Source organism: Chlorocebus sabaeus, chromosome 26 (assembly GCF_047675955.1).
Source record: "Chlorocebus sabaeus isolate Y175 chromosome 26, mChlSab1.0.hap1, whole genome shotgun sequence".
Lineage (NCBI taxonomy): Eukaryota > Metazoa > Chordata > Mammalia > Primates > Cercopithecidae > Chlorocebus > Chlorocebus sabaeus.
The window spans coordinates 9,610,395-9,637,757 of NC_132929.1; the positions used below are offsets into that span (position 1 = coordinate 9,610,395).

The following is a 27,363-nucleotide window of genomic DNA, read 5'->3' on the forward strand; positions in this document are numbered from 1 at the left end:
GGCCTGCCTGTTCCCTGAGACATAACAGTGTTGAGGTTGGGTCAGTTAATAACTCTACAATGGCCTCTCAGTGTTCGAGTGAAAGGATGAGTCACATGTCTCCCACTTTAAATCAAAAGCTAGAAATGATTAAGCTTAGGAAGGACGGCATGTTGAAAGCTAAGACAGGCCAAAAGCTAGGCCCCTTGCACTAAACAGCCAAGCTATGCAAAGAAAAAGGACATTAAAAGGGCTGCCTCAGTGAACATGTGAATGATAAGATAGCAAAACACCCTTATTACTGAAATGGGGACAGTGTGAGTGGTCTGGATAGAAGGTCAAACCAGCCACAACGTTCTCGTAGGCCAAAATCTAATCTAGAGCAGGGCTCTAACTCTCTTCAATTCTGTGAAGGCTGAGAGAGGTGAGAAAGCTGCCTAAGAACAGTTTAAAGCTAGCAGAGTTTGGTTCATGAGGTTTAGGGAAAGAAGTCATCTCCATAACAAAAGTGTAAGGTAAAGCAGCAAGTGCAGAGGTAGAAGCTGCAGCAAGTTATCCAGAAGATCTAGCTAGGATAACTGATGAAAGTGGTCATGCTAAACAACGGATTTCCCACATACATGAAACAGCCTTCTCCTGGAAGAGGGATACCATCTAGGACTTTCATAGTTAGAGAGGACAAGCCAATAGCTCGCTTCAGAGCTTCAAAGGACAGGCTGACTTTCTTATCGGGGCAGTCCAGCTGGTAGCTTTAAGTTGAAGCCACTACTTGTTTACCATTCCAGAAATCCTAGGGCCCTTAAGAATTATGGTAAATCTACTCTGCCCATGCTCTATGTATAGAAAAACAAAGCTTGGATTGTCATCGTTTACAGCGTGGTTTACTATTTTAAGCCCACTCTTGATACCCACTGCTCAGAAAAAAAAAAGATTCCTTTCAAAATATTACTGTTCGTTGACCATGCACCTGGTTCCAAGAGCTCTGATGGAGATATACAAGGAAATGAATCCTGTTTTCATGCCTGCTAATACAACATTTATTCCGCAGCCCACGGATCAAGGAGTAATTTTGACTTGCAAGTCTTATTTTTTAAGAAATGCATTTTGTAAGGCTACAGCTGCTATAGATAGTGATTCCTCTGATGGATCTGGGCAAGGTAAGTTGAAAACCTTCTGGAAAAGATTCAACATTGTAGATGTCATTAAAAAACACTGTGGGCCAGGCGCAGTGGCTCACGTCTGTAATCCTAGCACTTTGAGAGGCCGAGGCGGGCGGATCACAAGGTCAGGAGATCGAGACCATCCTGAATAACATGGTGAAACCCCGTCTGTACTAAAAATACAAAAAAAAAATTAGCTGGGCGTGGTGGCAGGTGCCTGTAGTCCCAGCTACTCAGGAGGCTGAGGCAGGAGAATGGCGTGAACCCGGGAGGTGGAGCTTGCATTGAGCCAGGATCGTACCACTGCACTCCAGCCTGGGCGACAGAGCAAGACTGCATCTCAAAAAGAAAAAAGAAAAAAGAAAAAAATTGTGATTCGTGGAAAAAGGTCAAAATATCAACATTAACAGGAGTTGAGGAAGTTGATTGCAACCCTTGCGGATGATTTCGAGGGGTTCAAGACTTCAGTGGAGGAAATAACTGCAGATGTGTTGGAAATAGCAAGAGAACTAGGATTAGTAGTGGAGCCTGAAGAACATAAACCTGAATTGCTGCAATCTCATGATCAAACTTTGACAAATGAAGAGTTGCCTCTCATGGATGAGCAAAGAAAGTGGTTTCCTGAGATGGAATCTTGCTGGTGAAAACACTGTAAACATTGTTGAAATGACAAAAGGGATTTAAAATATTACATAAACTTAGTTCATAAAGGAGTGGCAGGGTTTGAGAAGATTGGCTCCAATTTTGAAAGAAGTTCTGTGGGTAAAATGCTATCAAACAGTACATGCTACAGAGAAATCTTTCATGAAAGGAAGTCAATTGATGCAGTTAATATTGTCTTATTTTAAGAAATTGGCACAGCCACCTCAACCTTCAGCAGCCACCACCGTGTTCAGTCATGGGCCAGCAACATCAAGGCAAGGCTGTTCACCAGCAAAAAGATGGTGGAACTTACAACTTGCTGAGAGCTCAGATGATTGTTAGCACTTTTTAGCCATAAGTATTTTTTAATGATGGCATGTACATTGTGTTTTAAAGCCATAATGCTGTTGCACACTTAACAGACTACAGCATATTGTAAACATAACTTTCATGTGCACTGAGAAATCAACATTTTGTACAACTCACTTTATTGTAATATTCACTTTACTGTAGTTTATCTGTAATCAAACTCGGATTAGCTCTGAATCGCTGGTGTATGCCTGTATATGTAATGCACTCCGAACAATATCTGGCACTTACAATGTTAGCTGTTACGTTGTTGCTGTTATTATGATTATTTGGATAATTACCATTATCTTCACATATTTCACATTGAATAAATTATCCTATTTCATAGTCTCCCAGTTCCAGCTGAAGGCAGTCCTCACTCCTGTCTGTTCTTTCCTCTGGAGGGATATTTGTGCTTGAAAGATTCTAGAGGTCAAGTATCTCTGCGCGTCTTCACAGGGTCTCTGGCTCCTGTCAGAGCAAAGAGGTCATAGAGATGCAGGATTCTCATGTACCCTTCCCAAACACCGAGTTTCGCTTCACTGACTGAAGTCTGAGAAATACTAAGCTCTACTCATTTGTTTTTAGGAATCAATCAGTGATTTCTACTGGTATTATTCAGGGAAGGACATCATTGATGAATCCGGACAGCACAATTTCTCCAAAGCTCTGGCAGTCACCAAGCAGATTTTCAATTCTCTTACAGAATACATCCAGGTATGTGCTACAGAGCGCATGGTTGAAAGCAAAGAGAACATTGTTGATATGCATATATTCTATATTCCCTACAGAAGACTTGATTGTACACAGTGCACTAGCCATCCAGCCCTAATGCTGACAACATTTACTTTCTATAAATAGGAAGCAATAGTACCTGCATTCCACAAGAAGCTATAGTTTGGGGTCCCCCAACTAGACCTGTTTATAGTGTTCACACTTTATTTGCATTTATCTAGTTACATTTTGCTTTCCCTCCTAAACTAAAAATTTTTCATGGAAAGAAAATGTCTTACTCAACTTAAAATTCTTTATATCTAGAACATTGTGTGGCATCTATCTGTTCAGTAAGCATGGAGAGTGGAGTGGAGAAATGATTCATAGAATGAAGGAATTAAAGGATAAATGATTTCTTGATAGTATGAGATTAAAAACAGGATCCATGAGATCCTACTGATTTGTCAGAAAGTAACTCTGGAAGAAGTAACTTCAGAAGCACACAAACTATATGCAGTGGCGGTCAAATCTGCAAGGGAATTTCATGTTAAATGTCTAGATCTTGCCAGCAGTCTTTCTCTGTTGGTAGCATTTTCTATTCATTGTCTATGGTGGTCTAGCTATTTTGGAAAAGGAACAGAGGATATATTCAGGCATAATTTGCTATAAAATTAGTAGGCATATCATTACCCTCTGATTTTTTTAACGCAAAAGTAATACTTCATCTTCAGATTACCATAATCAGGAGACTCATGAATAGGGCTTTTATTCATTCATTCAACAAAACGCTCGGCTTGTACTCTGTGCTGTGGTTCATGAAAAGAAGCACAGTATATTGCCTCTACCCATAAAGAGCTTACAGTGTAATTGAGAAAATACATATGCACAAGGAAAATTATTCAATATAAGATGATCATACGGCCGGGCGCGGTGGCTCACGCCTGTAATCCTAGCACTTTGGGAGGCTGAGGCGGGTTGATTGTCTGAGCTCAGAAGTTTGAGACCAGCCTGGGCAACATGGTGCAACCACATCTCTACTAAAATACAAAAACTTAGCCAGGCATGGTGGCGTGCGCGTGTAGTCCCTGCTATTCGGGAGCCTGAGGCAGGAGAATCACTTGAACCCGGAAGGCAGGGGTTGCAGTGAGCTGAGAACACATGGCTGCACTCCAACCTGGGCGACAGAGTGAGACTCAGTCTCAATGAATTAATTAAATAAATCATACATGATTTAAAATAATCATACATACTGTGCTTAAGAACCACATATGTGGCCGGGCACGGTGGCTCACACAAGTAATCCCAGCTCTTTGGGGAGGCCAACGTGGGCAGATCCCCTGAGGTCAGGAGTTCAAGACCAGCCTGGCCAAAATGGTGAAACCCCATCTCTACTAAAAAATACAAAAATTAGCTGAGTGTGGTGGTGGGTGCCTGTAATCCCAGCTACTTGGGAAGCTGAGGCAGGGAGAATTGCTTGAACCCGGGAGGCGGAGCTTGCAGTGAGCCAAGATTGTACCACTGCACTCACATGGGTGACAGAGCAAGACTCCATCAAAAAAAAAAAAAAAACCCACATGTATATGAGTTCAGAGGAAAGCAAGCCGTTTAAGAGCCTAGGGTCCCAGGTGTGGTGGCTCACTGGGGTCTGTAATCCCAGCACTTTGGGAGGTCAAGGTGGGTGGATCACCTGAGATCAGGAGTTGGAGACCAGCCTGGCCAACATGGTGAAACCCCATCTGTACTAAAAATACAAATTAGCTGGACATGGTGGCGGGTGCCTGTAATCCCAGCTACTCAAGAGGCTAAGGCAGGAGAATCACTTGAACCTAGGAGGCAGAGGTTGCAGTGAGCTGAGATGGCGCCTTTGCACTCCACCCTGGACCACAAGAGTGAAACTCTGTCTCAAAAAAAAAAAAAAAAAAAAAAAAGGCTGAAGGGCTCCAAGTCTCCGTAGTACCACGTAGGCTATGGATGGATGCAGAGAAGGAAGTACATTCTGTGTCAGTGATTTGGAAAAGTTAGAGATAGGATTATGCGTCGTTTTGTAAGAAATAAGGTCAGCAATTATATCCATCTTGCTGAAACAGAAGACATAGGTGAGGAAAGACATGGAGAAGGTTTTTACCTTTTCCCGTACACCTTCATTTCTTTCCCAAAGAACATTTTTATTCCAAGAGTCCAAGAGTTTTTAGTGACTTGTTTTTTTTACTGGTGATGTGACTGAGCCAAAACTTATTCTATAAAAAATATTAAATTCTCATCAAATAAAGATCCATGTGATGAGCCAGCTGGCACCGTCAGATCATATTTGCTCATTAAAAGAAACACAAAACTAAGACTGTCAACTTGAAAGGGAGGATTTTGAGGGGAGATATATCCTTGTCACTCAAGCATTATAAGGACACGAAGAGATAAACATAAAAACAAGTTACTGAAGTTTCACAAAATGCAGTGTACCTAAGGAGATCATTGAATATATTTGATAAGCATCTCATTTGATCTCTGCAAAATCCATCCTCATCTTCAGAAGCTCCCATGGAGCACGAACCCAAAAGTAAAGGAGAAGCTCATTTTTGGTGACTGTGTTTCTTTCAGCAACCAGCTTTGTTCCAAAAAGAATCTAATGGTTTCTAGGGATCAGTCACTGAAAGTACATAAACAGTGATTTTTAACAAACTTATGTGGCAGTATTTCTCCTGCTCACCTTTTCAACCTTGGGAATCCTGCCAAGACTTTTCTAGAAATTAGGGTAATATATATGTTCCTTTTAGAACTTTCTTACTAACTCAGAGATTGGTTAAAGGGTAGAAAAAAATAGACTGTAAAGAAAAGATAAGAAATGTTGGCTCAATAATGATCTTCAAAAATAGTGAGATTATTGACCACGCACTGTGGCTCATGCCTGTAATCCCAGCACTTTGGGAGGCTAAGGCAGGTGGATCACTTGAGACCAGGAGTTTGAGACCAACCTGGCCAACATGACAAAACCCTGTCTCTATTAAAAATACAAACCAATCAGCCAGGCACGGTGGCACATGCCTGTAATCTCAGCTACTCGGGAGGCTGAGTCACAAGAATCATTTGAACCCAGTGGGCAGAGGTTGCAGTGAGCCGAGATCATGCCACTGCACTCCAGCCTGGGTGACAGAGAGAGACTCTGTCTTACACACACACACACACACACACACATATACACACAGAGATTATTAACATGGAAAATACAAACTAAGTTATTCCTCTACATTTGACTTTCAGAAAAGTTTGTTAGAGATGCTATTATATCTGAAGTTCAGGTTAATAAGAAAATCCTAGAAGTGGTTGAATGCTTAGATTATTACACAGATTTTTTTTTTTTTTTTTACTTAATTAGATAGCTGTGTGGTTATCAGCATGTGTAACTTTGCCTGGAAACAATAGGCAGATGAGGGCCTGGTTTTCACACTGTGCTTCACAGCACCCTTGAGTTCCTCCAAAGGCCTCTGAGGCCAAGGTGAGGGTGGGGAGCGTGCCCTTCAGCCCTGTGTCAACCACAGCATTTCCCTGTTTTAAATATTGTTCTCCAGTGTAAGCTTTCATTTTAAGAACTCATTCTGAGGCTAAAAGAAAGTCTCTGAAAATCACCGGACTGGGAAATCCCTAGTGGTTTTTCCTAGATATGGTATCCTATAATCAGGAAAAGAAAAAAGTGGCCGGGCGCGGTGGCTCAAGCCTGTAATCCCAGCACTTTGGGAGGCCGAGACGGGCGGATCACGAGGTCAGGAGATCGAGACCATCCTGGCTAACACGGTGAAACCCCGTCTCTACTAAAAAATACAAAAAACTAGCCGGGCGAGGTGGCGGGTGCCTGTAGTCCCAGCTACTCAGGAGGCTGAGGCAGGAGAATGGTGTAAACCCGGGAGGCGGAGCTTGCAGTGAGCTGAGATCCGGCCACTGCACTCCAGCCTGGGCGACAGAGCGAGACTCCGTCTCAAAAAAAAAAAAAAAAAGAAAAAGAAAAAGTAATATCATGGGAAAATACCGAGCTGTGAAATACTTGACTTTTGGAAAGTCTGTCTGCTCATATAAGTGGGTATCAGACGCCCTTGCTAGGCAGGTTTCAGCGCAACTTGTGATGCTGAAGTGACATAAGAATGTCCTCTTCTCCACAGGGCCCTTGCATTGGTAATCAGCAGAGCCTGGCTCACAGCAGGCTGTGGGACGCCGTGGTCGGCTTCCTCCATGTCTTTGCTAATATGCAGATGAAACTGTCTCAGGTACTGTGGCCCATTCCCTGCACGTGTCATTGTTGTGAAATGCTAAGTCGGTCCTCACTCCTTGGTGTTCCCATTGTGATATGGCTGTTTGATCAAAGGCTGGACAAGTCATGCATATTAGGTCTCAGTTTTTTAAACTGAAGGCCAAAATGGGAGACAGAAACGGATGCCTCCGGGGGGTCCCAGACAGGCTTTTGCATGAACGCAGCTTCCTTCTTTGTATCTCACCAACCTACCCTTTTTATTATTGCCTCATCATTTGCTTTCTATGGTGCTAATCCTTTCTGCTTCCTTGTCACTGTTTTGTCAACTTATAAACACTCCCTTCCAGCCCCATCCGTCCATCTGTCCCATGTTGCATGTCTCTGTAATCCACATCCTCTCCTCTCTCACCCCTGCTTCCTTCCTCCCTCCCTCCCTGTCTCTGCCTCTCCTTCTCACTCCCCATCTCTCTGGCAAGATGAATCAGAACCGCTCAGAGCATTTATTATGAACAAATAAATGTAGCATATGTAGCAGTTTATTGCCTCTCTCTATGGCAACACCTGAGGGAGGCCTTCAGGAGGTATTTGAGGCTGATTAGAGTAACATTTGCAGCTTTAACTTTTAAATCATGTGTATCTGAAATTTTCAAGGCTGTCACATCTGCCTCCTCTCTTCTGGAATGTGCTATTTAACCTTTCATTTTTCCCCTTTTGACTCTGGCCTTATGGGAGGAGAGTGTTCCTGGGAGGGCTGCCAATTTGACAGTAAGATGTCCATTCCTATGTCAGCTGGGCGGTGTGGTGCAGAGTCTCGAGACGAGAGCCCTGGCCCTGCCACCTCCTCACCACTGACTTTTGGAAAGCCACTTTCCCTTTCTGGTTTTGGTTTCATCATCTCTAAAATATTCAAAGTTAGAATAAGTGATCTCTGAGGTTTCTTCCCAGCTCTGATATCCAACACTTCTGTGATATTTTGTACATAGCTGTGGTACACACCATAGGTGATGAAGATTCCTTTGAAAGTTGAAGGGCTAGGCAAAGAGTTATGGTTGGGTTTTTTTGGTTTTGGGGTTTTTATTCTTTTCCTTTTTTCTTTTCTTTTTCTTTCTTTCTTTTTTTTTTTTTTTTTTTTTTTTTTTTTTTTTTTTTTTGAGTGGGGGTCTGTAAAAGGTATGTGACTCAGAATACATTTTTAATTGAATCTCCAGATTGCCCACCTCAGATCTTCCAAGAATTGTTTTCTACTGTGACATAGGGTATAAAAGCATGGAGTTAGCTTAGCAACGCTCTTCCTGCATTGCTAAAATTAAAACCAAACAGACTAGTATCAAAACCATCCAGAGGAATAGCCTCCATTTTATTCCATTAAAGGGACAAGTGGCACCCAGATCACCACCACCTAGAATTAGGAGACTCTAAATTAATCCAGAAAGAAAGGAGAACCCACTTGGTGATTATAACCTTGACACCTTTACCAGATGTCCAGTGTTCCCATAAAGCTCACTGGTAATTCTCCAGTGTAGAAAATGACAGCATAAACTACCAGAGATACCTGAAGGCTCTTTGGTGCATTGGGTTGTTCAGTAGTTTTGGACAACACTTGGTATATCTGCCACACTGTACTAATAAAAGGAAAAATGTAAAGGAGCTTTGTTGGATGAGTCCTGCTACAGTGAGTCTCCCGGTGCTGCAAACAGTGGACGATAAGGCATCCTCATTGAGAATGAGAAGGACGCTCTTTCCTGACACTGATGCAGCCTGCACCTAACCTTTCCAGAGCAGGCTCTTCTTGCTCACTGCCCTGTACTTTACCGAGGGATCAGATAGCTCAGGGGTATCTCCTGTTTCTGTTCTAGGATTCCAGTCAGATCGAGCTGCTGAAGGAACTCTTGGATCTCCTTCAGGACATGGTGGTGATGCTTCTGTCCCTCCTGGAAGGTTGGGCTGTTTGGTATAACTAGGCCTTCACACAACTGTAATTGGTCTGAGCACTAACCTTACTGATCATGCAGATTATCCTTCTGGCAGGTCACTGATGCCATATGACATTGGTCAGAAAGCCAAATTTTCAGAAACAAAAAATAAAATGAGGGGCACCTGGTCTGATGGACGAAGCCTGAAATCAATTGATTTTCTATCAGTAGGAAAGCCAGAATGAACTGGGGAAAACCTCCAAGCTTTGCTCTTCCCTATCCTCTCCCTCTCCCCATTGCTTTTCAACACATCTGGCTGCCAGTGTGTATGCCAGCCATCTAGTTGGGCACCCTCCTAGGTCTAAGGGGATCAGAGGGACACCATGTATCCCTATGTGTCCCCAATAATCTGATAATGAAACCACTTCCCAGGCCCCAAGCCATGTTAAAGGCAGTGGTGTGGCCACCTCCTTCTTCCCTTTGTTTCTTTCCCCCTTGGCTCCTAGTGGTGTAGTCTTTATGGCTTGCTGCTCCCTCCTACATCATCACGGTCAGAGAAGAGCTGACTAATTTGGCACAAAAGTCTTCTAAAACTAGCTACCTGACAATTTACATGATGGCTTGGGTTTATTTATATATTTGTATGTCTTTTTGAACCTGCCTCACAGGGAATGTGGTAAATGGCACCATTGGCAAGCAGATGGTTGACACACTGGTAGAATCATCTACCAATGTAGAAATGATCTTGAAATTCTTTGACATGTTCTTGAAACTTAAAGACTTAACCAGCTCAGACACCTTCAAAGAATACGACCCAGATGGTAAAGGAATTATCTCCAAAAGAGAATTCCAGAAGGCCATGGAAGGGCAAAAACAGTACACGCAGTCAGAGATTGACTTTCTCCTTTCGTGTGCAGAAGCTGATGAGAATGACATGTTTAATTACATTGATTTTGTAGACCGGTTTCATGAGCCGGCCAAGGACATAGGGTTTAATGTGGCTGTGTTATTGACAAATCTTTCTGAACACATGCCAAACGATTCCCGCCTGAAGTGTCTGTTGGACCCAGCAGAGAGTGTGCTAAATTACTTCGAACCCTACCTAGGACGCATCGAGATCATGGGTGGCGCCAAGAAAATTGAGCGTGTCTATTTTGAAATCAGTGAGTCCAGTCGCACTCAGTGGGAGAAGCCCCAGGTGAAGGAATCTAAGCGACAGTTCATTTTTGATGTTGTCAACGAAGGTGGGGAGCAGGAAAAGATGGAGCTGTTTGTGAACTTCTGTGAGGACACCATCTTTGAAATGCAGTTAGCATCTCAGATCTCTGAATCCGATTCAGCGGACAGGCCAGAAGAGGAGGAAGAAGATGAAGATTCTTCTTACGTGTTAGAAATTGCGGGTGAAGAGGAGGAAGACGGGTCTTTCGAGCCGGCCTCTGCATTTGCAATGGCCTGTGCCTCTGTGAAGAGGAATGTCGCCGACTTTCTGAAGAGAGCAACCCTGAAGAACCTCAGGAAGCAGTACAGGAACGTGAAAAAGATGACTGCGAAGGAGCTGGTGAAGGTGCTCTGCTCCTTTTTCTGGATGCTGTTCCTGGGGCTGTTCCAGATGCTCTTCACCATCCTGGGAGGAATCTTTCAGATCCTCTGGAGCACAGTGTTCGGAGGGGGCCTGGTAGAAGGGGCAAAGAACATCAGAGTGACCAAGATCCTGGGTGACATGCCTGACCCAACCCAATTTGGTATCCATGATGACACTATGGAGGCTGAGAGGGCAGAGGTGATGGAGCCAGGTATCACCACTGAACTAGTACACTTCATAAAGGGGGAGAAGGGAGATACAGATATCATGTCAGACCTCTTTGGACTCCACCCAAAGAAAGAGGGCAGCTTAAAGCATGGGCCTGAAGTGGGTTTGGGTGACCTCTCAGAAATTATTGGCAAGGATGAACCCCCTACGTTAGAGAGTACTGTACAGAAGAAGAGGAAAGCTCAGGTAAGTGTCGTCTGTTTCTTTCATCTTCCTTTATCCCCAGCATAAGATGTGTCACCATATCTTGTCATCGGTACTGACACCATTTCCCCAGGAGCCAACACTCTATTAGACAGTGGTTGTGGTGTGATTATGCTGATCTTATAATTCCACCTCTGACATGTCTGCAGAAATCAGGACTTAGATGGTTATCTCAGTGTCTAAGCATTGGTTGGTCTTCTAGTTTACATTGTAGAATTCAAACGTGATGGCCTGTAACACTTTGCCTCAGACTTTTATTAGAAGGTTAGTTCTCATGCTGTGCAGATGCATTCAGTGAACTGAAAGCATAGAAAATGAAGAATAACATAAAAGGAGACCTTCCTTTTGAGACCGTGCTTTCTCAGTGTCATAAAAGGTCAAATGATCTCTTATGATTTGGCCTCTCAATGAGTTTGATCATGCTTGGGACATTTTTATCCTTGTGACACACTCGCTATTCAGTTAGTACGTCATGTCAGTCAACAACATTAAGTGAACAAGATAGCAGGAATTCAGAGCCCCTTGACCATGGAAGGTTCTGGGTGTTCCCCTCTATTGTAATATCCAATTCACAGTGTCATTCTAGCATCGGAGAGAGTAGAGAAGTGTGAAAAGATCCAAGCCCAAAAACATTCATTCACTCATTCATTCCATTCTTATTTATTGAAAAGTTAATGTGCATTTGTCACTGTTTTAGGCTCTGGGAATATGGTGGTCAATAAGACACACACTGTCCCTACCGTTTAGTGGTGAATAAAGGCATTGGAAAAGTCAAGACAAGTATAAAGAATGCTAGGAAGGAGAAATGTCAGGTACTATAGTTCTCTGTAGGAGAGAATGCTGGTTTGAAGATTCAGGGAAGAAAACATCAGAATCAGCATTCCTACAGTATTATTCTGTTTTGCTCCCTGATGTAGCCCCATAAACCTGGAACACAGTTTGATACATAACAGGGTCCCATTCCAGGACTGCTATGTGCCAGCCTGTGTTCTAGGATAGGGGAATACGTAGGTTTAAAGCAGAAACAACATTTTTGCTTTCATGGGTCTTAACTTCTAGTGGGAGAAGACAACAAATAAGATCATTATTATTTGTGCTGCATGTTAGAACACGTGAACATGCAATGAGTTACACAGCTAATATAGGCCCATCAGAAACAGGTAGAGGAGGTGTCGGAAAAGGTGTCATCTGAGTCAAGTCCTGACAGGCAGCAGGCACATGGAAAGCTGGGGCAGGCATACTCCAGGCAGAGGATATGGTTAAGTGTCCTCTGGAAGTACACCTGGAAGGATCGGGAATGTTCCAGGAGGTCTGCGTGTTTGGTGTGGGACACGAGTCAAATGGTACAAAAAGGGGATGAAGAGAAACACCAGGATCATGCAAGACTTACAGGCTGTGTTGAGGAGCTTGAATTTTACTCCAACTGCAGTGGTCCTCAGCCAGGGGATTGGGATACTGGCAAGAGGATTAAAGACAAGGCAAGAAGCAGCCTGTCAGATGGAGGCAGGCTGATCAGACTTGGTTTGATCTGTGTCCCATCTCTTTCTGACCCCATGGATCAATAGAACCACTGTCATGAGGCCCTCACAATGTCCTAACACAAGTTTCCTCTTTGAATTGAGTAAGTAAGAGAAGGGAGGTTGAGTTTTCAAGTTTCAAATCTTTGTCTTGGCATCTCTTCAGAGTCACTTGATATATATATAGCAGGACACTTATGTTCGGTGATCCTGAGAGAAGCAGAAACATGGAAAAGCCACTGAAATTTGTGACCAGGAAGCAAATGGCCAAGAAAATGTCTCATCCTCATGACCTCACTTCTTTGAGGAAAGCTTGACTGATTGTTGTTTTTGTCTAGGCAGCAGAGATGAAAGCAGCAAATGAAGCAGAAGGAAAAGTAGAATCCGAGAAGGCAGAGTAAGTTCTTGGTAGCATCAACTACTCTAACTGCTGTAGTAGATAGTTCTTAGGCCAGGCAGAGTGGCTTACACCTGTAATCCCAGCACTTTGAGAGGCTGAGGCTGGAGGATCACTTGAACCCAGGACTTTGAGACCAGCTTAGGCATCATAATGAGACCCCATCTCTACAAAAAATACAAAAACTGCTGGGCATGGTGGTGTGCACCTGTAGTCCCAGCTACTTGGGAGGCTGAGGTGGGAGGATTGCTTGAGCCCAAGAGGTCGAGGCTGCAGTGAACCAAGATCACATCACTGCACTTCAAGCTCGGCAACAGAGCAAGACCCTGTCTCAAAAAAAAAAAAAAAAAAAAAAAAAAAAAAAAAAAAAGGAAAAAAATAAGGATAGTTATTGATAGCATCTGATATTCTGTTGCTATAGTGAATAGAAAACTTGATTTCTATCAATGCAAGCAATTATTCTGCAAGCCCTGGGTATATTTCCTTTTACCCTAGCTATAAAATAAATACATTATATTCATCTTGCTAAGTTTATAATCCCACTAGCAGATCAGAGTTTCACTCTCTGGCCAGATGGCTTTGCAACTTCATATATTGACGACAATTATATCTAATGTTTATTAAATACCTATTATTTGTCAGGCCTGTGCTCAGGTCTTTTATACAATATCTTATTAAATCTTGCCAGAAGCTTAGAAGAGTAGGTACTATTGCTTAGAAAATAAAGGGTAACTTCAGAAGGGGAAAAAAAATTGTTAAGTCTAATTTCAGAAGAGTACAAACTTGTATATAGCTGATGTACACCAAGATCATGGTTCATCCAAGTGGTCGCCACTCATTAAATATAAATTTAATGTCCAGCCACTGTGGGTTGATAAAGATCTGAAGTTTCCACCCTCAAGGAATGATTCTACCTCCTGCCCCCTCAACCCAGATTTCTCTTTAATCTCGTCTCCTGTTTTGGGCCAGACCGCCCTCCCTTCTGCCCTGCTGAGTGGGTTTCCCATTTCTGCAGCATGGAAGATGGAGAGAAGGAAGACAAAGACAAAGAAGAGGAGCAAGCCGAGTACCTGTGGACAGAGGTGACAAAAAAGAAGAAGCGACGGTGTGGTCAGAAGGTTGAGAAGCCGGAAGCTTTCACAGCCAATTTCTTTAAAGGGCTGGACATCTATCAGACCAAGTTACTGGTAAGTGCTCTAGCCTTGGCCCTGTCCATGGTTCAGGCATTGGCCCAGGCAGATGGCAGAGAGGTGTCGCTGATTTGTTTCACTGTTTGGTCAGTGACACTTCCTTCCTTTCTCATTCCTACACTTTCTTCTTCCCATGTCTCTACCTGTTCCTTTTCTGTTGGAGGAAAAGAAAAGGGGGAGAGCCTGGAAAGAACCACAGTCCTCCAATAGCTCTGAAAGAAAAGGGGGAGAGCCTGGAAAGAACCACAGTCCTCCAATAGCTCTGCTATCAGCAAGATGTCCTCTGTCACCTGTTTCCTTACCAGGAGAGCAGGAACACCTCTTTCTACCTAGTCCTTTATGTCTATTATGTGGGGACTTAGCTGATCCTGGTCCAAAAGTTCAGAAGTGGTTTGATCATGTGGGAATCAGAAGGAATGTTCCTGTTATGTTAGCTTCCCACACTAGTCCTCCAAACCTTGACTGTTCTATAGGTAATCAAACCTTATAACAGCTTGTAATATTCTTTCTCTGATACATTGCCCCGTGAGGTATAGTGGCTGAAGGCCAGGACCACACCTTCCCTAGCACCATTGGTGAGGGCTCCCCACAGAGAGATTGGGAACTTTACCCAGGCAGCTTCCACTCCAGTCTGTGGATGCCAATTTTTCTGGGGAACGTGGCAGCGAGAATGGGAATGTTGCTTCCAACAAGGGAGAAGACGAGGCTCCTGGAAACTGGAACTCGGAAAGGAATGAGGACACATTGCTGCCTGAGGCCACAGAATGGCTACATCCAGGTTGGGAGTTGCCAGAGTCTTCTGCGAGCCTAGATTACTTATAATTTCCTAACAGATTGCTTGCTGTGAATACGCATACACACAGCACTTCAAGGCAAGGCTAGAGTCCTCTGCTGGTGACGTGTTTAGGCCTTTGGCTCCCTGAGCAATAAGCCAGAGCAGGATTCTTTATAGCAATTCTAAAGCAATTTTTTTTTTAATCAACATTTTGGTTCCATGTTCATGAGATGACACAGTCATGCCATGGCTGTGTTAAGAATGCCACAGTCGGCCAGGTGCAGTGGCTCATGCCTGTAATCCCAGCACTTTGGGAGGCCAAGATGGGCGGATCATGAGGTCAGGAGATCGAGACCATCCTGGCTAACATGGTGAAACCCCGTCTCTAGTAAAAATACAAAAAAATTAGCCGGGTATGTTGGTGGGCGCCTGTAGTCCCAGCTACTCGGGAGTCTGAGGCAGGAGAATGGCGTGAACCCGGGAGACAGAGCTTGCAGTGAGCCGAGATTGCGCCACTGCACTCCAGCCCGGGGGACGGAGGGAGACTCCATCTCAAAAAAAAAAAAAAAAAAGAAAAAAGAATGCCAGGGTTGCCCTAGAAGAGTAGTCATCCAAGAGAAGGACGAGTCATGTGTGAACTTCTAACCAGAATTGCCCTTCTGTGTAAAAGTAGGAAGTTCTCTTTTCCTTCCAAAGCTCTTCTACTTTTGCCTGTCCTTTTCTTTGCAGCATTACCTGGCCAGGAATTTCTACAACCTGAGGTTCCTTGCTCTGTTTGTAGCCTTCGCTATCAACTTCATCCTGCTTTTTTATAAGGTGACACTTCATTCAGGGGTTATTTGCTAAATATGCTGTATACTAAGTATACTATGTGTAGAAAAAGAATCATGACAGAACTTGTGTTCTTAATTGTAGCAAACATTCTAATAGGTAGCAAATTTCTAAGACATTGGCTTCTAAAAGGAATACAGTTTCTAGCAGTGGAGAGACCACTGACAAGGGAGCCAGTTAGGGGACTATTTCAATCGTTCATGCTTATTTTAGTTGTTACTTAAATTTAGTCTTCAAATACTTGCTGAGCATCTACCATGAGCTAGACCCTATATTAGGAACCACGAGGTATTTCAAAATGAATAATAAACACAATTCATTCTTTCTTCAAGGAATAAGGTAACCAAGGGGCATTATAGCTAGCCTATTTGTTAGAAGCGTTATAAAGCAAAAATTCACAGGATTTGGAAAGAGGGGACTGCTCAAGTTACACGAAGGTTTTGAACGTTGGCAAGTGGGTCTTGCGTGCTGTAGGCAGGTAATAATTGTTAGTGCAATGAATTAATGAAAGGCCCTGAATTCTCAACACAGTCTTTAACTGGCTTTTCTATCTCTTGCCTATCTCCCTTTCTACTTAAAACCACCAGTCTAATTTGTATGAAACATTGTTTTATCCACCTCAACTTTCCACTGGACAAACTAAGGACCTGCTGTTGCCCATAAAAGAAAAATGGAAGTCTATAGCCAAGAGAGGCAAAGCTTGGTTTTAAACACGTTGAGGTTGAGGTGACTTCAGACAGACAGCCAAGGAGACAAAGCCAGCAGTTGGAGCTACAGGACAAAGCCTCAGAGACGTAGATTTGAGAGTCATGTGTGTAAGAATAGCAGCTGAAGCCGTGAATGTAAATGGCATCTCAGAAAGAATGGAAAATACTGAGTCTCTGGCTGGGTGGCAGTGGTGGGTGGGGGAGCGGGCACACACATGCTTCGTGCTTGTGTGTGTGTCTCAGCCTCCTCTCAGGCCACAGTATGATCAGAGTATTTCCTTCTGTGGCACAAGGATTATAAGCCTATGTAGTAAGTTTCCTAATTTTAACTTTTTTGCTTTCTTTTCAAGAGATAGGTTTTTGTCTCCTTTTTAAAAGTTTCTTGGCAATTATTAGAGATACTGGGTGATTCCCAGTCATAAGTTACCTAAAAACCTCATTCATTCAGCCACTAATGTTGAGTCACTACTATTTGTACAGCATATGCTAATAATATAAAATATTTGAGGAGTGCCCAATGGCTGAGGTTCTTTTGATGTTTAATAAGTAAGTGTGTGTTTTGGGCCAGGTCACTGAAGAACCTTTAGAAGAAGAGACAGAGGATGTTGCAAACCTATGGAATTCATTTAATGACGAGGAAGAGGAAGAAGCGATGGTGTTCTTTGTTCTTCAGGAGAGCACTGGGTATATGGCACCAACGCTGCGGGCCCTGGCCGTCATCCACACCATCATCTCTCTAGTCTGTGTGGTGGGCTACTACTGCCTGAAGGTGAGCTGTTGGCCACTCTGGATCTAATCTGACTCCTTGAGGAAGAAGTGCCCTTTTTGAGCCCAGCCAGCCCTTTGCTCTAAGATGTTGCTATTTGTAAACATCTTTGTAAGTTCCGTGGAGCAGCAGCAGTGCATCACCTGGGAGCTGCCTAGACCTGCAGAGTCTCAGGCCTCATCCCAGGTCTTTTTTTTTTGAGATGGAGTTTCACTCTTGTCTCCCAGGCTGGAGTGCAGTGACACAATCTCGGCTCACTGCAACCTCCGCCTCCCGGGTTCAAGCCATTCTCCTGTCTCAGCCTCCCAAGGAGCTGGGATTACAGGTGCCTGCCACCACGCCCAGCTAATTTTTGTATTTTTTAGTAGAGACAGGGTTTCACCATGTTGGCCAGGCTGGTTCTGAACTCCTGACCTCAGGTAATCCACCTGCCTCGGCCTCCCAAAGTGCTGGATTACAGGCGTGAGCCACCGCGCCCAGCCCCCAAGTCTTTCAACTCAGAATCTACCACTTAGCATGATCACTGGGCAATTTGTACGCACTTTCAAGTTCAAGAAGCCTTGCGCTAGGAGTCCCATTTCAGGTACCTCTTGTTGAATTTCATAGAACTAGAGTCATCAGGCTAAGTCACACGAGAGCTAGTTATGAGAGAGTCTTCTGATCTTTGAATTGATATTGAAATTTTTATAAAAATACCTTTTCATTAGGCGGTAACCAAGATCTCAGAAGAAAGCTTACTGATGTGTTAGTTTTCAGTTATCTGTTGTTGCATAACAAACCACTCTAAAACTTAGTGGTCTAAAATGACAACTGCTTATCCCTCTGATTCTGTGAGATGACTGGCACATTTGGGCGGTTCCTCTGCTGTATGTAAAGGGGCTACATTTGCAGCCATTTGTGAGCTCAGCTGGGCTGGAATGGCCAAGATGGCACATTCCCATGCCGGGAAGCTCCATGGGGGGACAACTGGAAGGATGGACTCAGCTGGGGTAGCTGGGCCTCTCTCTCGCTCCCTCTTTCTCTCCTTGTAGATTCAGAGCATCTCCTTCTCCGTGTGGCCTTTCCACATGCTCTGTCCAGTGGGGTAGCTAGACTTCTTGCGTGATGGCTTGGGTTTCCAAAAAGAGCGTGGAAGTGGAAGCTGCTAAGCCTTCCTGAGTCTTAGGCCCAGAACTGGCACAGTGTCATTTCCATTGCATTCTGTGGGTTAAGGCAAGTCACGTGGCCATCCCAGATTCACTGCTGCACGGTAGAGGGGAGAGGTGCTACACAAAGGCATGAATTCCAGGAGGCATGGTTCCTTGGGGTCATATTCAGAACCACTACAGTTATGTCCATCTCCAGTCATTCAATTTTTGGTGTCCCAAGTCCAGTTCTAGTTCTGCTACATCATAATTGTGTTTTTCTCACTGCTTTGCTTATTACATGTTTTTCTTCCTTCTCTTGAGTAGGAAGTCTCCTTAAGTACAGCAAGCCATCTTCTTCCTGGGAAGAGTCCAGGAAATATTTTCCTATATTGTGGTCCTTTCTTCCCCCAGTGAACTGTAGTGTCATGTAGGAAGTCCAGCTACCGTGCTGAAGAGACCTTGTGCCCTGGGCCACACTAAGGACTCCATTGCAAATTCTGGAGCCAGGCTGCCTGGGTTGAACTCACAACTCTGCCACTTAAACTCCCAGTCCTCTATCTTCTCATCCGTAAAAATGAGTATTGTTATTTTCCCATCTTTCCTTTTGGTCCTTGAGCACGGGGGAACAAGGTCGTGAAAACAAGGTCTTGGTGAGGTGCCGCCATTTCATCTGTCCTCGGTCTGTGCCTTTCGCAGGGCTTCCAGCAGCGCTATGTTGGGCCAGAGTGTCCAGAGGTTCACAACCTCTGTGGTCTGTAGGAGCCACTATGAGGAGGGCCCTGGGAAGAATTTGCCATTTTCAGTGGAAAACAAGTGGGCGTTACTAGCTAAGACGTGTTCGTACTTTGGATCTGTATTTGCTACACCCTTCCTTCTAGTAAGACACCAACTGCTTAAAACATAAGGATGTTTCAGTTCATCCATGTAACAGACATGAAAAGCATTTTAAGAGATGCAGCCTCTGGAAATGGATCAAACTCTAACTCATATGGCATACTAGATATGTTTATCAATAAACTTATGACATGAATGCTTAATGCCTCTTTTTTGAAATAGGGAATGTAATAATTGGCCATTTGCCTACTTTGTTATTTGGGTAACATTCCAGTATTACTCTGTGAGTTAGCTTATTTAATGGTGTTAAACTGAGGTTATATTAAATTTTTTATTTCCAGGTCAGGATTTTATTGGTAATTTATATAATAAAAGGGAAATACAAATCGATCTTTTAAAAAATGAGTATTGTTGCTAAAGTTGCTGGGGCGATTAAATGTAGTAGTATGTGTAAATGTACTCAGAACACGTAGTAAACCCTCAAGCACGTTCGCTGCTGCTCCTTAGTTTGTGATCCTAGAGTTCAGCTTATTAGATGGAGTACAGATTATACTGTGACCTGGAGAAAACAAAAAAGAAACACTATTTAGCAAGTAAAGAATGTGGAAGTTCTCTTTATGAGAGTATACAAACTTCTAGAAGATTGAAGGGGAATGTTTGGAATCCCAGAGATGAGCACCCCTCTGCAACTTGATATTGCTGCTGTTCTTCAGAGTCACTCAGAGCACAGCAGGCCTTAGTCAGTCGCTGAGCTTTGCCTCACCTCCCACATCATCTGTGCACTAACAGTCATCATCAGGTCCTCACAGTGTGCAGTGGCTGCTAGCCTTGGCCACCTTCCTATCGTGAGTTTTTCAGTTTATCAGTGTTATTTCATTGTTTTAAAGAAAAACAGGGCAAGAGGTAACTCTTTACAAATCACTATCTGAATTTTGTTCTTTTGTTTTGAACAAAAGCGATGTGGGGTACGTGCATATCATGGGTTTGGAGATGAAGGTTTCAAGGATGTCGCCAAGTAGCCAGTGGCATCTCAGCTGAGATGACGAGATGAGACGCCCTAGCTCTGTCTGAATTAAGCTTTTCTGGCTGGAGGAGCTTTGTCAGTTGTAACTTCTCATTTCCTAGGATTTCAGCAATATCCTCTGGCCTCATTAACTGTCCCATGCTTGGAGTGTGTGTGCACTTAGTGGTGGCTGGGGCAAGAGGATTATTTTCCAATCCCTTTCTGGGTTCCCCTTTGGCAGTAGGTCCTTATAGCCATACCACTATATCTAGTCTAAAATAAAAGTTCCAATTATAAAAGAATGGAGAGTGATAGTAGGAAACAAGTATGCCACTACCTGGAAGGAGCTCTTTACGGACAGAATCTCAGGAAGAAAACTTGAATACAGAAAGACCGAATCCTCTCATTCTAACTATGAAAGCATGTTCCATGAACTCACCTTCAAAGCTATGAGATAAATATGGCCCTGTACATTGAAGGGAGTTGGAACATTTCATCCTATTCCTGTGGCATCCATCCTGTAGAATGGTTTATTGTCCTTTCTAAATCTTGGTTCACCTCCAGCCGAGGAGTCTTAGGAGTCCTAACTCATTCAGCCCGGGCATGGCCTGCACACTGGCATCGGTCAGGGAGTCTAGTTTGTATGAATGTTAGCTGTCTAACTGAAAACTTAAAGGGTGACCCAAATTAGATCAGGTTTAAAGAGGTAGGGGTATTTAGCCAAAGAGATTCATTGGGCTTTGATCCCACAACTGGGCACCCTAATAATTCCACTATAAGGAGATTGCTGCTCTGAAGTTGGAAGGTTAATTTGTGACGAAGACCTGGGAGCACGTGCTTTAATCACAAAGCCTGCTCTGAGTAACCATTGTCTTCCCACTCATAGGTGCCTTTGGTGGTATTCAAAAGGGAAAAAGAAATCGCCAGGAAGCTGGAGTTTGATGGCCTATATATCACCGAACAGCCATCTGAAGATGACATCAAGGGGCAGTGGGACCGCTTGGTGATCAACACACCGTGAGTGTCCCTCTACCTCAACCTAAAAAGGAGATGGAGTCTCTACTGTAAATAGAGTAACTCTTTCCTCCTGGCCTTAAAACTGGTTAATACAAACTTTCTTTTGGTTTCTGGGACTTTTCTCCCTTGCCTCTTCAGTAAAGCCACTTACTGCCTATCAAATACTTGTATAGACTTCTATTAGTTTAACAGGGACAGAAGATATTATCGGAAGGTACTGCGTGTATTTGATTTAGACCAGACAGTCCAGTACAATATTGCTTAAACTAGTTTTCCATGTTCGAGTCACACAGTGTTTCCAGGCTTAAGTGGCCAAGGAGTCTAGAGATCCAGTTGATCAGCTTCAGCTTTTCCATAGCCTTCCATGGCACAGCACTGCTATAACTGTGCCATCTCTTAAGTCTTCTTTTTTTTTTTTTTTTTTTTTCTTGAGACGGAGTCTCCCTCTGTCACCCAGGCTGGAGGGCAGTGGCGCGATCTCAGCTCCCTGCAAGCTCTGCCTCCCGGGTTCACGCCGTTCGCCTGCCTCAGCCTCCCAAGTAGCTGGGACTACAGGCGCCCACCACCACGCCTGGCTAATTTTTTTGTATTTTCAGTAGAGACAGGGTTTCACTGTGTTAGCCAGGATGGTCTCGATCTCCTAACCTGGTGATCCACCCACCTCGGCCTCCCAAAGTGCTGGGATTACAGGCGTGAGCCACCACGCCTGGCCTGAAGTCTTCTTAACCAAATAGCCTGCTTGGTAAGAGACCTCCTCTTAACATAAGATTGAGAGGCACTTACATGGGCAGGTAAATAGAGCTGTCTGGTAGGGATGTGAAGACCTCTGGAGGCAAGCCTTCCTTCTCGTAGGCATGCAGCGCTGTGGTGGGAAGAAGGAAGAGCACCGATTGACAGGCAGGCAACACCAAGGCCCTGAAGCTTATTGGTCTGTGAACTTGCACAAGGTAATCAAGCCTTCTCAGCCTTAGTTTCCTCGTCAGTAATAGAGGGATGAGAATATCATCCTGCAGAGGATCAATGAATGTATGTGGCAGATGTTTGGCACATGCCTGGCACGTGGTAGGCATTAAGCTGTCACTCATTCCCTTTCCCCTAACTATCCAAAAAATGGCCATCACCATTAGCAAGTGTCACGCTCCAATGACAGTTGATTCACAAAGTAAGTGATACTTTCAAGATAAACTAATGTGGTAAAAGAAAAGAAATAGGGTCAACTATGTAAACAAAGGTGACTGTGTTGGAACTCAGGTGTGCCAGTTCAGCTAGGCATGGTAAGAAACAGCAACCCTGACTCCAGCGGAAGAAAGCTGTGTCCTCTCCAAAGATGATCAGGCAAACTGAGAAGCAGCTCTGCAAAGGTCCAACTAAGCATATTTCTTTATATTCTCCAGAAAAGGAAGGCTCTTCTCTTAGAAGGGGGAAAATGTGAACGGGCACATCCTTACATCCTAAGTCTGTCCCTGCCTGCGGGTCCCCTGCCAATCTTCTCACACAAGGAAAAGCACTGTTTCTGATGCTTTGTCATTACATTACAGAAATCTTAGACACTATTAAATCCTTTGGTAAGCTTTGTGCAATCATCAGTAATGCTTATGTCTTGTTATACAAGGGGATATGGCCTAAAAGTCCCAGTAAGAAGGCAGTTCAATTTCAGCTGGGCGCAGTGGTTCATGCCTGTAATCCCAGCACTTTGGGAGGCCGAGGCGGGTGGATCACAAGGTCAGGAGTTCGAGACCAGCCTGGCCAACATAGTGAAACCCCGTCTCTACTAAAAATACAAAAAAAATCAGCTGGGCGTGGTGGTGGGCGCCTGTAATCCCAGCTACTTGGGAGTCTGAGACAAGCAGAATCACTTGAATCTGGGAGGTGGGGGTTGCGGTGGGCTGAGATCACACCACTGCACTCCAGCCTGGGCGACAGAGCGAGACTTCGTCTCAAAAAAAAAAAAAAAGAAGGCAGTTCAATTTCTAGAAATGTATCCTAAGAAGATAATGAGACAAGTACGCTAAAATGTCCCAACAAAGGTATTTGCTAATATTTTTTACTTAGAGTGGCTTAAACGTCCATGAGTAGGAAATGCATAAATAAATAGCTATTTTTAAAATTTTAGGTAGACCACTGTTTAATTTTTTTCACAATGGCATCATAGTACACGTTCCTGTTTTGTAACTTGATTTTTTTCAGTTAACTATATGTCATGGAAGCTTTCTTTTTAAAATTTTTACTCTTATTTTGTTAAGCACACATAAATAAGAACATATAAAATGTATACGTACATTTTACAGTATAATTATAAACCAAAAAGGTTAAAAAATAGAACATTACTGAGAGATTCAAAATCCCCTGTATTATCCTCCCTGATCATATCTTCCCAACACACAGCTAACTACATTTTTGATGTTCATTAGTGGTTAGTAATATTGATTCTTAAATAATTAGCAATCAGTGATATTAGTGATATTCATTCTCCTGCTTTATAGTTTTCCCACTGAGGTATTTGTCCCTAAATATATTTTGACTCTTTTGACTATTTTGAACTTAATATAAATGGAATTATACTATATACATTATACTGTCACTTGAATTTTTTTAGCATTATGTTTGGAAACTCACCTATGTTGATGTATGTAGCTATAGTTTGTTCATTTTCAAAGCTGTAGTATTTTCCATCATGTATATTATCACATTTGTCTATTTTCCTGACGGTAAATATTTCAACTTGTTTTCTAAAGTTTCTGGCTTTTATAAACAGTGCTACAGTGAATATTCTTTTTTTTTTTTTTTTTTTTTTTTTTTTTTTTTTTTTTTTGAGACGGAGTCTCACTCTGTCGCCCAGGCTGGAGTGCAGTGGTGCAATCTCGGCTCACTGCAAGCTCCGCCTCCCGGGTTCACACCATTCTCCTACCTCAGCCTCCCGAGTAGCTGGGACTACAGGCGCCCGCCACTGCGCCCGGCTAATTTTTTTCTATTTTTTAGTAGAGACGGGGTTTCACCATGGTCTCGATCTCCTGACCTTGTGATCCGCCCGCCTCGGCCTCCCAAAGTGCTGGGATTACAGGCGTGAGCCACCGCGCCCGGCCTACAGTGAATATTCTTATACCTGATACACAAGTCGAAGAATTTCTCTAGAGTATAGACCCAGGAGAGAAATTTGCCGAATAGTAGGATATGCAAAATGTTTGTTCCAATTTATACTCCAAACAGTACTATATTAGTTTCTACTTCTCTACTTCTTTGCTGGCACTTATTGGCCAATAATTTTGCTGATCTAGTAGGTGTATAATGGCACCTCGTTGTACATTTCGCTGATTACTAAATGGGTTGAGCATCTTGTACTTCTTTCCTGAGCATCCATGTCTAGATGTACTACTTTATTTATCCGCTTTCCTTCTGAAGGTCTGTTCTCTATGCCACACTTTAAGGACTAGTAACAAGTAAAAATCTGTTTTCTACCTTCAAGGAGTTTGCATACCTAGTCAGGGGACAAGAAATGCAGAATGCTCAGGTGAAGGTAAGACCGTGTCTATGAAAGGGTCATGCCCAGAGCCTGTGGTCCTTGGCCCTTGGCCCTTCAGCATCACTTGTGGAATCTTGTGCTTAGAACAAAATGCTACCAGGCTGAGTTGTATGTTACAGACCCTTTGTATAAATGATTTCAGAGAAAGGCGGTATCAGTGTGTCAGAGAGAGCATGGCTTGATTTTTATTTATTTTCCATTTAAATGCAGTGCATAAAATATCAAGTAGCGATGTACAAGGAAGAAAGTCAAAATAATTATTTTTATCCCCCAGAGATAAACTATTAGCAGTTTACTCTGTAACACCAGCATTTGTTTTTGCTTTCAAGTGGCATTTAAATGTTTAAGACAAAGAAACTGCTTTAACAAACCAAAAACAAGCAAAAAAAAAAAAAAAAATTCTGCCACCCTGTTGGGGGAGAGGCGGCTTTTGCTGGGGTTATTCTTCTGAGACGTCAGTGAATAGTGGGAGCTCTTCATTTCCTTATCAACAACTTGGGTGGTCTCTGGAGAATAGGGAACTGTTGTGTTCCAGAACCAAAAAGAATGAATAAGGAAAACGACAGTAAGAATGCATGCACCAAAGGCCAGAGGCTCCTAGGTTGCAACCCAGCCTTACAAGGAACTCCCACAGGAAGGATTCAGTAAGTCTGGATAGGAACAACATAGTGGCAATGGTTTTTGCCAACATTCCTGAAGATGACAGTTCTCTCTTAACAATAAGAAATATTTGCAGTGGAGCTGGTACAAGCTACAGACAGAAGACAGATCATCTCTCTGGGGATGTTAGGGGATGGTACAGAACCACCTCCAAAAAGAGAGGGATCCAACTCCGGAGGAAAGCAGGCCCTGCGGCATTACGTGGAAATAGAAAATAGAGTGGAAAACCCCTCAGTTTAAAAAATCCAATGTAAATAAACTAAAGGTGATTCCCAGACTGGAAACTCCATGAAGTTAGGGACTTTGTCTGCACTTTCCACCACATCCCACATCCCACATCCCGCATCCCCATTATCTACCCCAGAAGCTGGCATAATGTCGTGACTCATTGAATGGAATGCCTGTGTTTTCTGTAGCATTTTGTTTCTGGTTATACTGGGATTAGGGAAAGGATTTAGAAACATGTATCTGTCTCTAATCCGTCCTCACAGTTCTTGGCTCCAAGTCATAATTCTGAGGCAGAAACTGCCCCGTGGCCTTCTGAGTGTTTCAGAAGCCAATACAAAGTAGTGAAACCAGATGTGACTCAGTAGACCTGTGATGACTCTGAACTTCAATCAGATCTTGAATTCTTTGGTGAGCAGGACACAAATCAAAAAAACCCCAGATCCAGGCACTCACAATGAAAAGTTTCTTGATGTGTTTTCCTTGATGTTAAGAATGAAGAACCAACCTTTTTCGTTTTCTTTTTCAGATCTTTTCCTAATAACTACTGGGACAAGTTTGTAAAGAGGAAGGTATGCCTTGTTAGTAGGGGTGAGCTCTGTGCTCACAAAAAATTGTGGTTTATGTTTAAGTTCCCCACATACAAACATGAGTAAATGTGATGCTACTTTTATGATAATATCTCAAGAAGAGTAAGTCACAGAAGGGGTTGGATATGAGCATATGTAGGTTTTTGGCTTCATTCATACACTCATCTGCCTTAAACAAGTGAACACAATCCTCATGGTTTTCTGCATAGTAGATGTTGTTTTTTACAGTTATCATTGACTTGTCTTCATTGCTTTTTTTCTCCGGGTTTTCTTTTTTCTGCGTTTTGAACTATGTCTTAGTCTACCCCTTGGAAGACTGCCCATAGGGCAGCAAAGCTCTGAAGTGCCCAGAGCTAGAACATATTTGGTGGTGGCGTGTGGCCTGAGCTCACCCTGTCGTCCTTTGCTTCAGGTGATCAACAAGTATGGCGATCTCTACGGAGCAGAGCGCATTGCCGAACTTCTGGGTTTGGACAAAAATGCTCTTGACTTCAGCCCAGTAGAAGAGACCAAAGCAGAGGCGGCTTCTCTGGTGTCATGGTACCAAAGACTTAGGATTCAAATGCAAAGCAGCTAAAACAGATCCTTTGTTTTTCCATTCCTCTTCAGTTGCTTGAGGGAAAAAGCACAACCGTGTCTTTGCTCTCTCGGGCTCTGGGCTGGCTTAGGTGTTGCTTCTAGGTTCTCACACACTGGGAGAGCACTGCTTTAAAAATTTGAAAACCAATACATTTTTGTGCCCTATAGAGCTGAAAGAGAAAGTCTAATTAAAATTTTCAGGTTGGGCTGGCGCAGCGGCTCACACCTGTAATCCCAGCATTTTGGGAGGCTGAGGTGGGTGGATCACGAGGTCAGGAGTTCGAGACCAGCCTGGCCCACTTAGTGAAACCCCTGTCTCTACTAAGAATACAAAAAAAAGTGAGCCGGGCGTGGTGATGGACACCTGTAGTCCCAGCTACTTGGGAGGCTGAGGCAGGAGAATCGCTTGAACCTGGGAGGCAGAGGTTGCAGTGAGCCAAAATCGCGCCACTACACTCCAGCCTGGGTGACAAAGCAAGACTCCGTCCCCCCAAAAAAAAAGAAAAAAAAATTCAGGCTATGTGATTCAACCATTCTCTTGTCTCATGGGGAACACGTACAACTTGATAAAGCTGAGAGCCATATTTAGGTTATGAAACCTGAGAGAAGAAAAAACTT

At 43.4% G+C, this 27,363-nt stretch overlaps 2 protein-coding genes across 5 annotated transcripts in view; both read left to right on the top strand.

The window, feature by feature from the left end:
• The window catches only part of RYR3 (ryanodine receptor 3), a 551,601-nt gene that overhangs the window by 512,721 nt on the left and 11,517 nt on the right, over positions 1 to 27,363 (top strand). For 2 of the 4 annotated variants that reach the window (XM_073012013.1, XM_073012014.1), the window contains exons 85-95: positions 2,718 to 2,846; positions 6,992 to 7,096; positions 8,937 to 9,018; positions 9,662 to 10,989; positions 12,863 to 12,921; positions 13,937 to 14,108; positions 15,616 to 15,702; positions 16,993 to 17,193; positions 21,041 to 21,171; positions 26,106 to 26,148; positions 26,579 to 26,706. In XM_073012013.1, coding sequence (XP_072868114.1) covers positions 2,718 to 2,846; positions 6,992 to 7,096; positions 8,937 to 9,018; positions 9,662 to 10,989; positions 12,863 to 12,921; positions 13,937 to 14,108; positions 15,616 to 15,702; positions 16,993 to 17,193; positions 21,041 to 21,171; positions 26,106 to 26,148; positions 26,579 to 26,706 — 2,465 coding nt within the window. Of the gene's footprint in view, positions 1 to 2,717; positions 2,847 to 6,991; positions 7,097 to 8,936; positions 9,019 to 9,661; positions 10,990 to 12,862; positions 12,922 to 13,936; positions 14,109 to 15,615; positions 15,703 to 16,992; positions 17,194 to 21,040; positions 21,172 to 26,105; positions 26,149 to 26,578; positions 26,707 to 27,363 lie in introns of those variants that run through there. The other 2 variants (XM_073012015.1, XM_073012016.1) reach the window with 2 other exon arrangements.
• LOC119627843 (cytochrome c oxidase subunit 7C, mitochondrial-like) lies at positions 17,340 to 19,551 on the top strand. Its single transcript, XM_073012017.1, has one exon. It carries the CDS (start codon positions 19,030 to 19,032, stop codon positions 19,219 to 19,221), a length of 192 nt encoding a protein of 63 aa, XP_072868118.1. The 5' UTR covers positions 17,340 to 19,029; the 3' UTR covers positions 19,222 to 19,551.

Bases quoted from the DNA above. Each gene is read 5' to 3' on its own strand.
- LOC119627843 (XM_073012017.1), top strand. From the start codon at position 19,030: ATGTTGGGCCAGAGTGTCCAGAGGTTCACAACCTCTGTGGTCTGTAGG.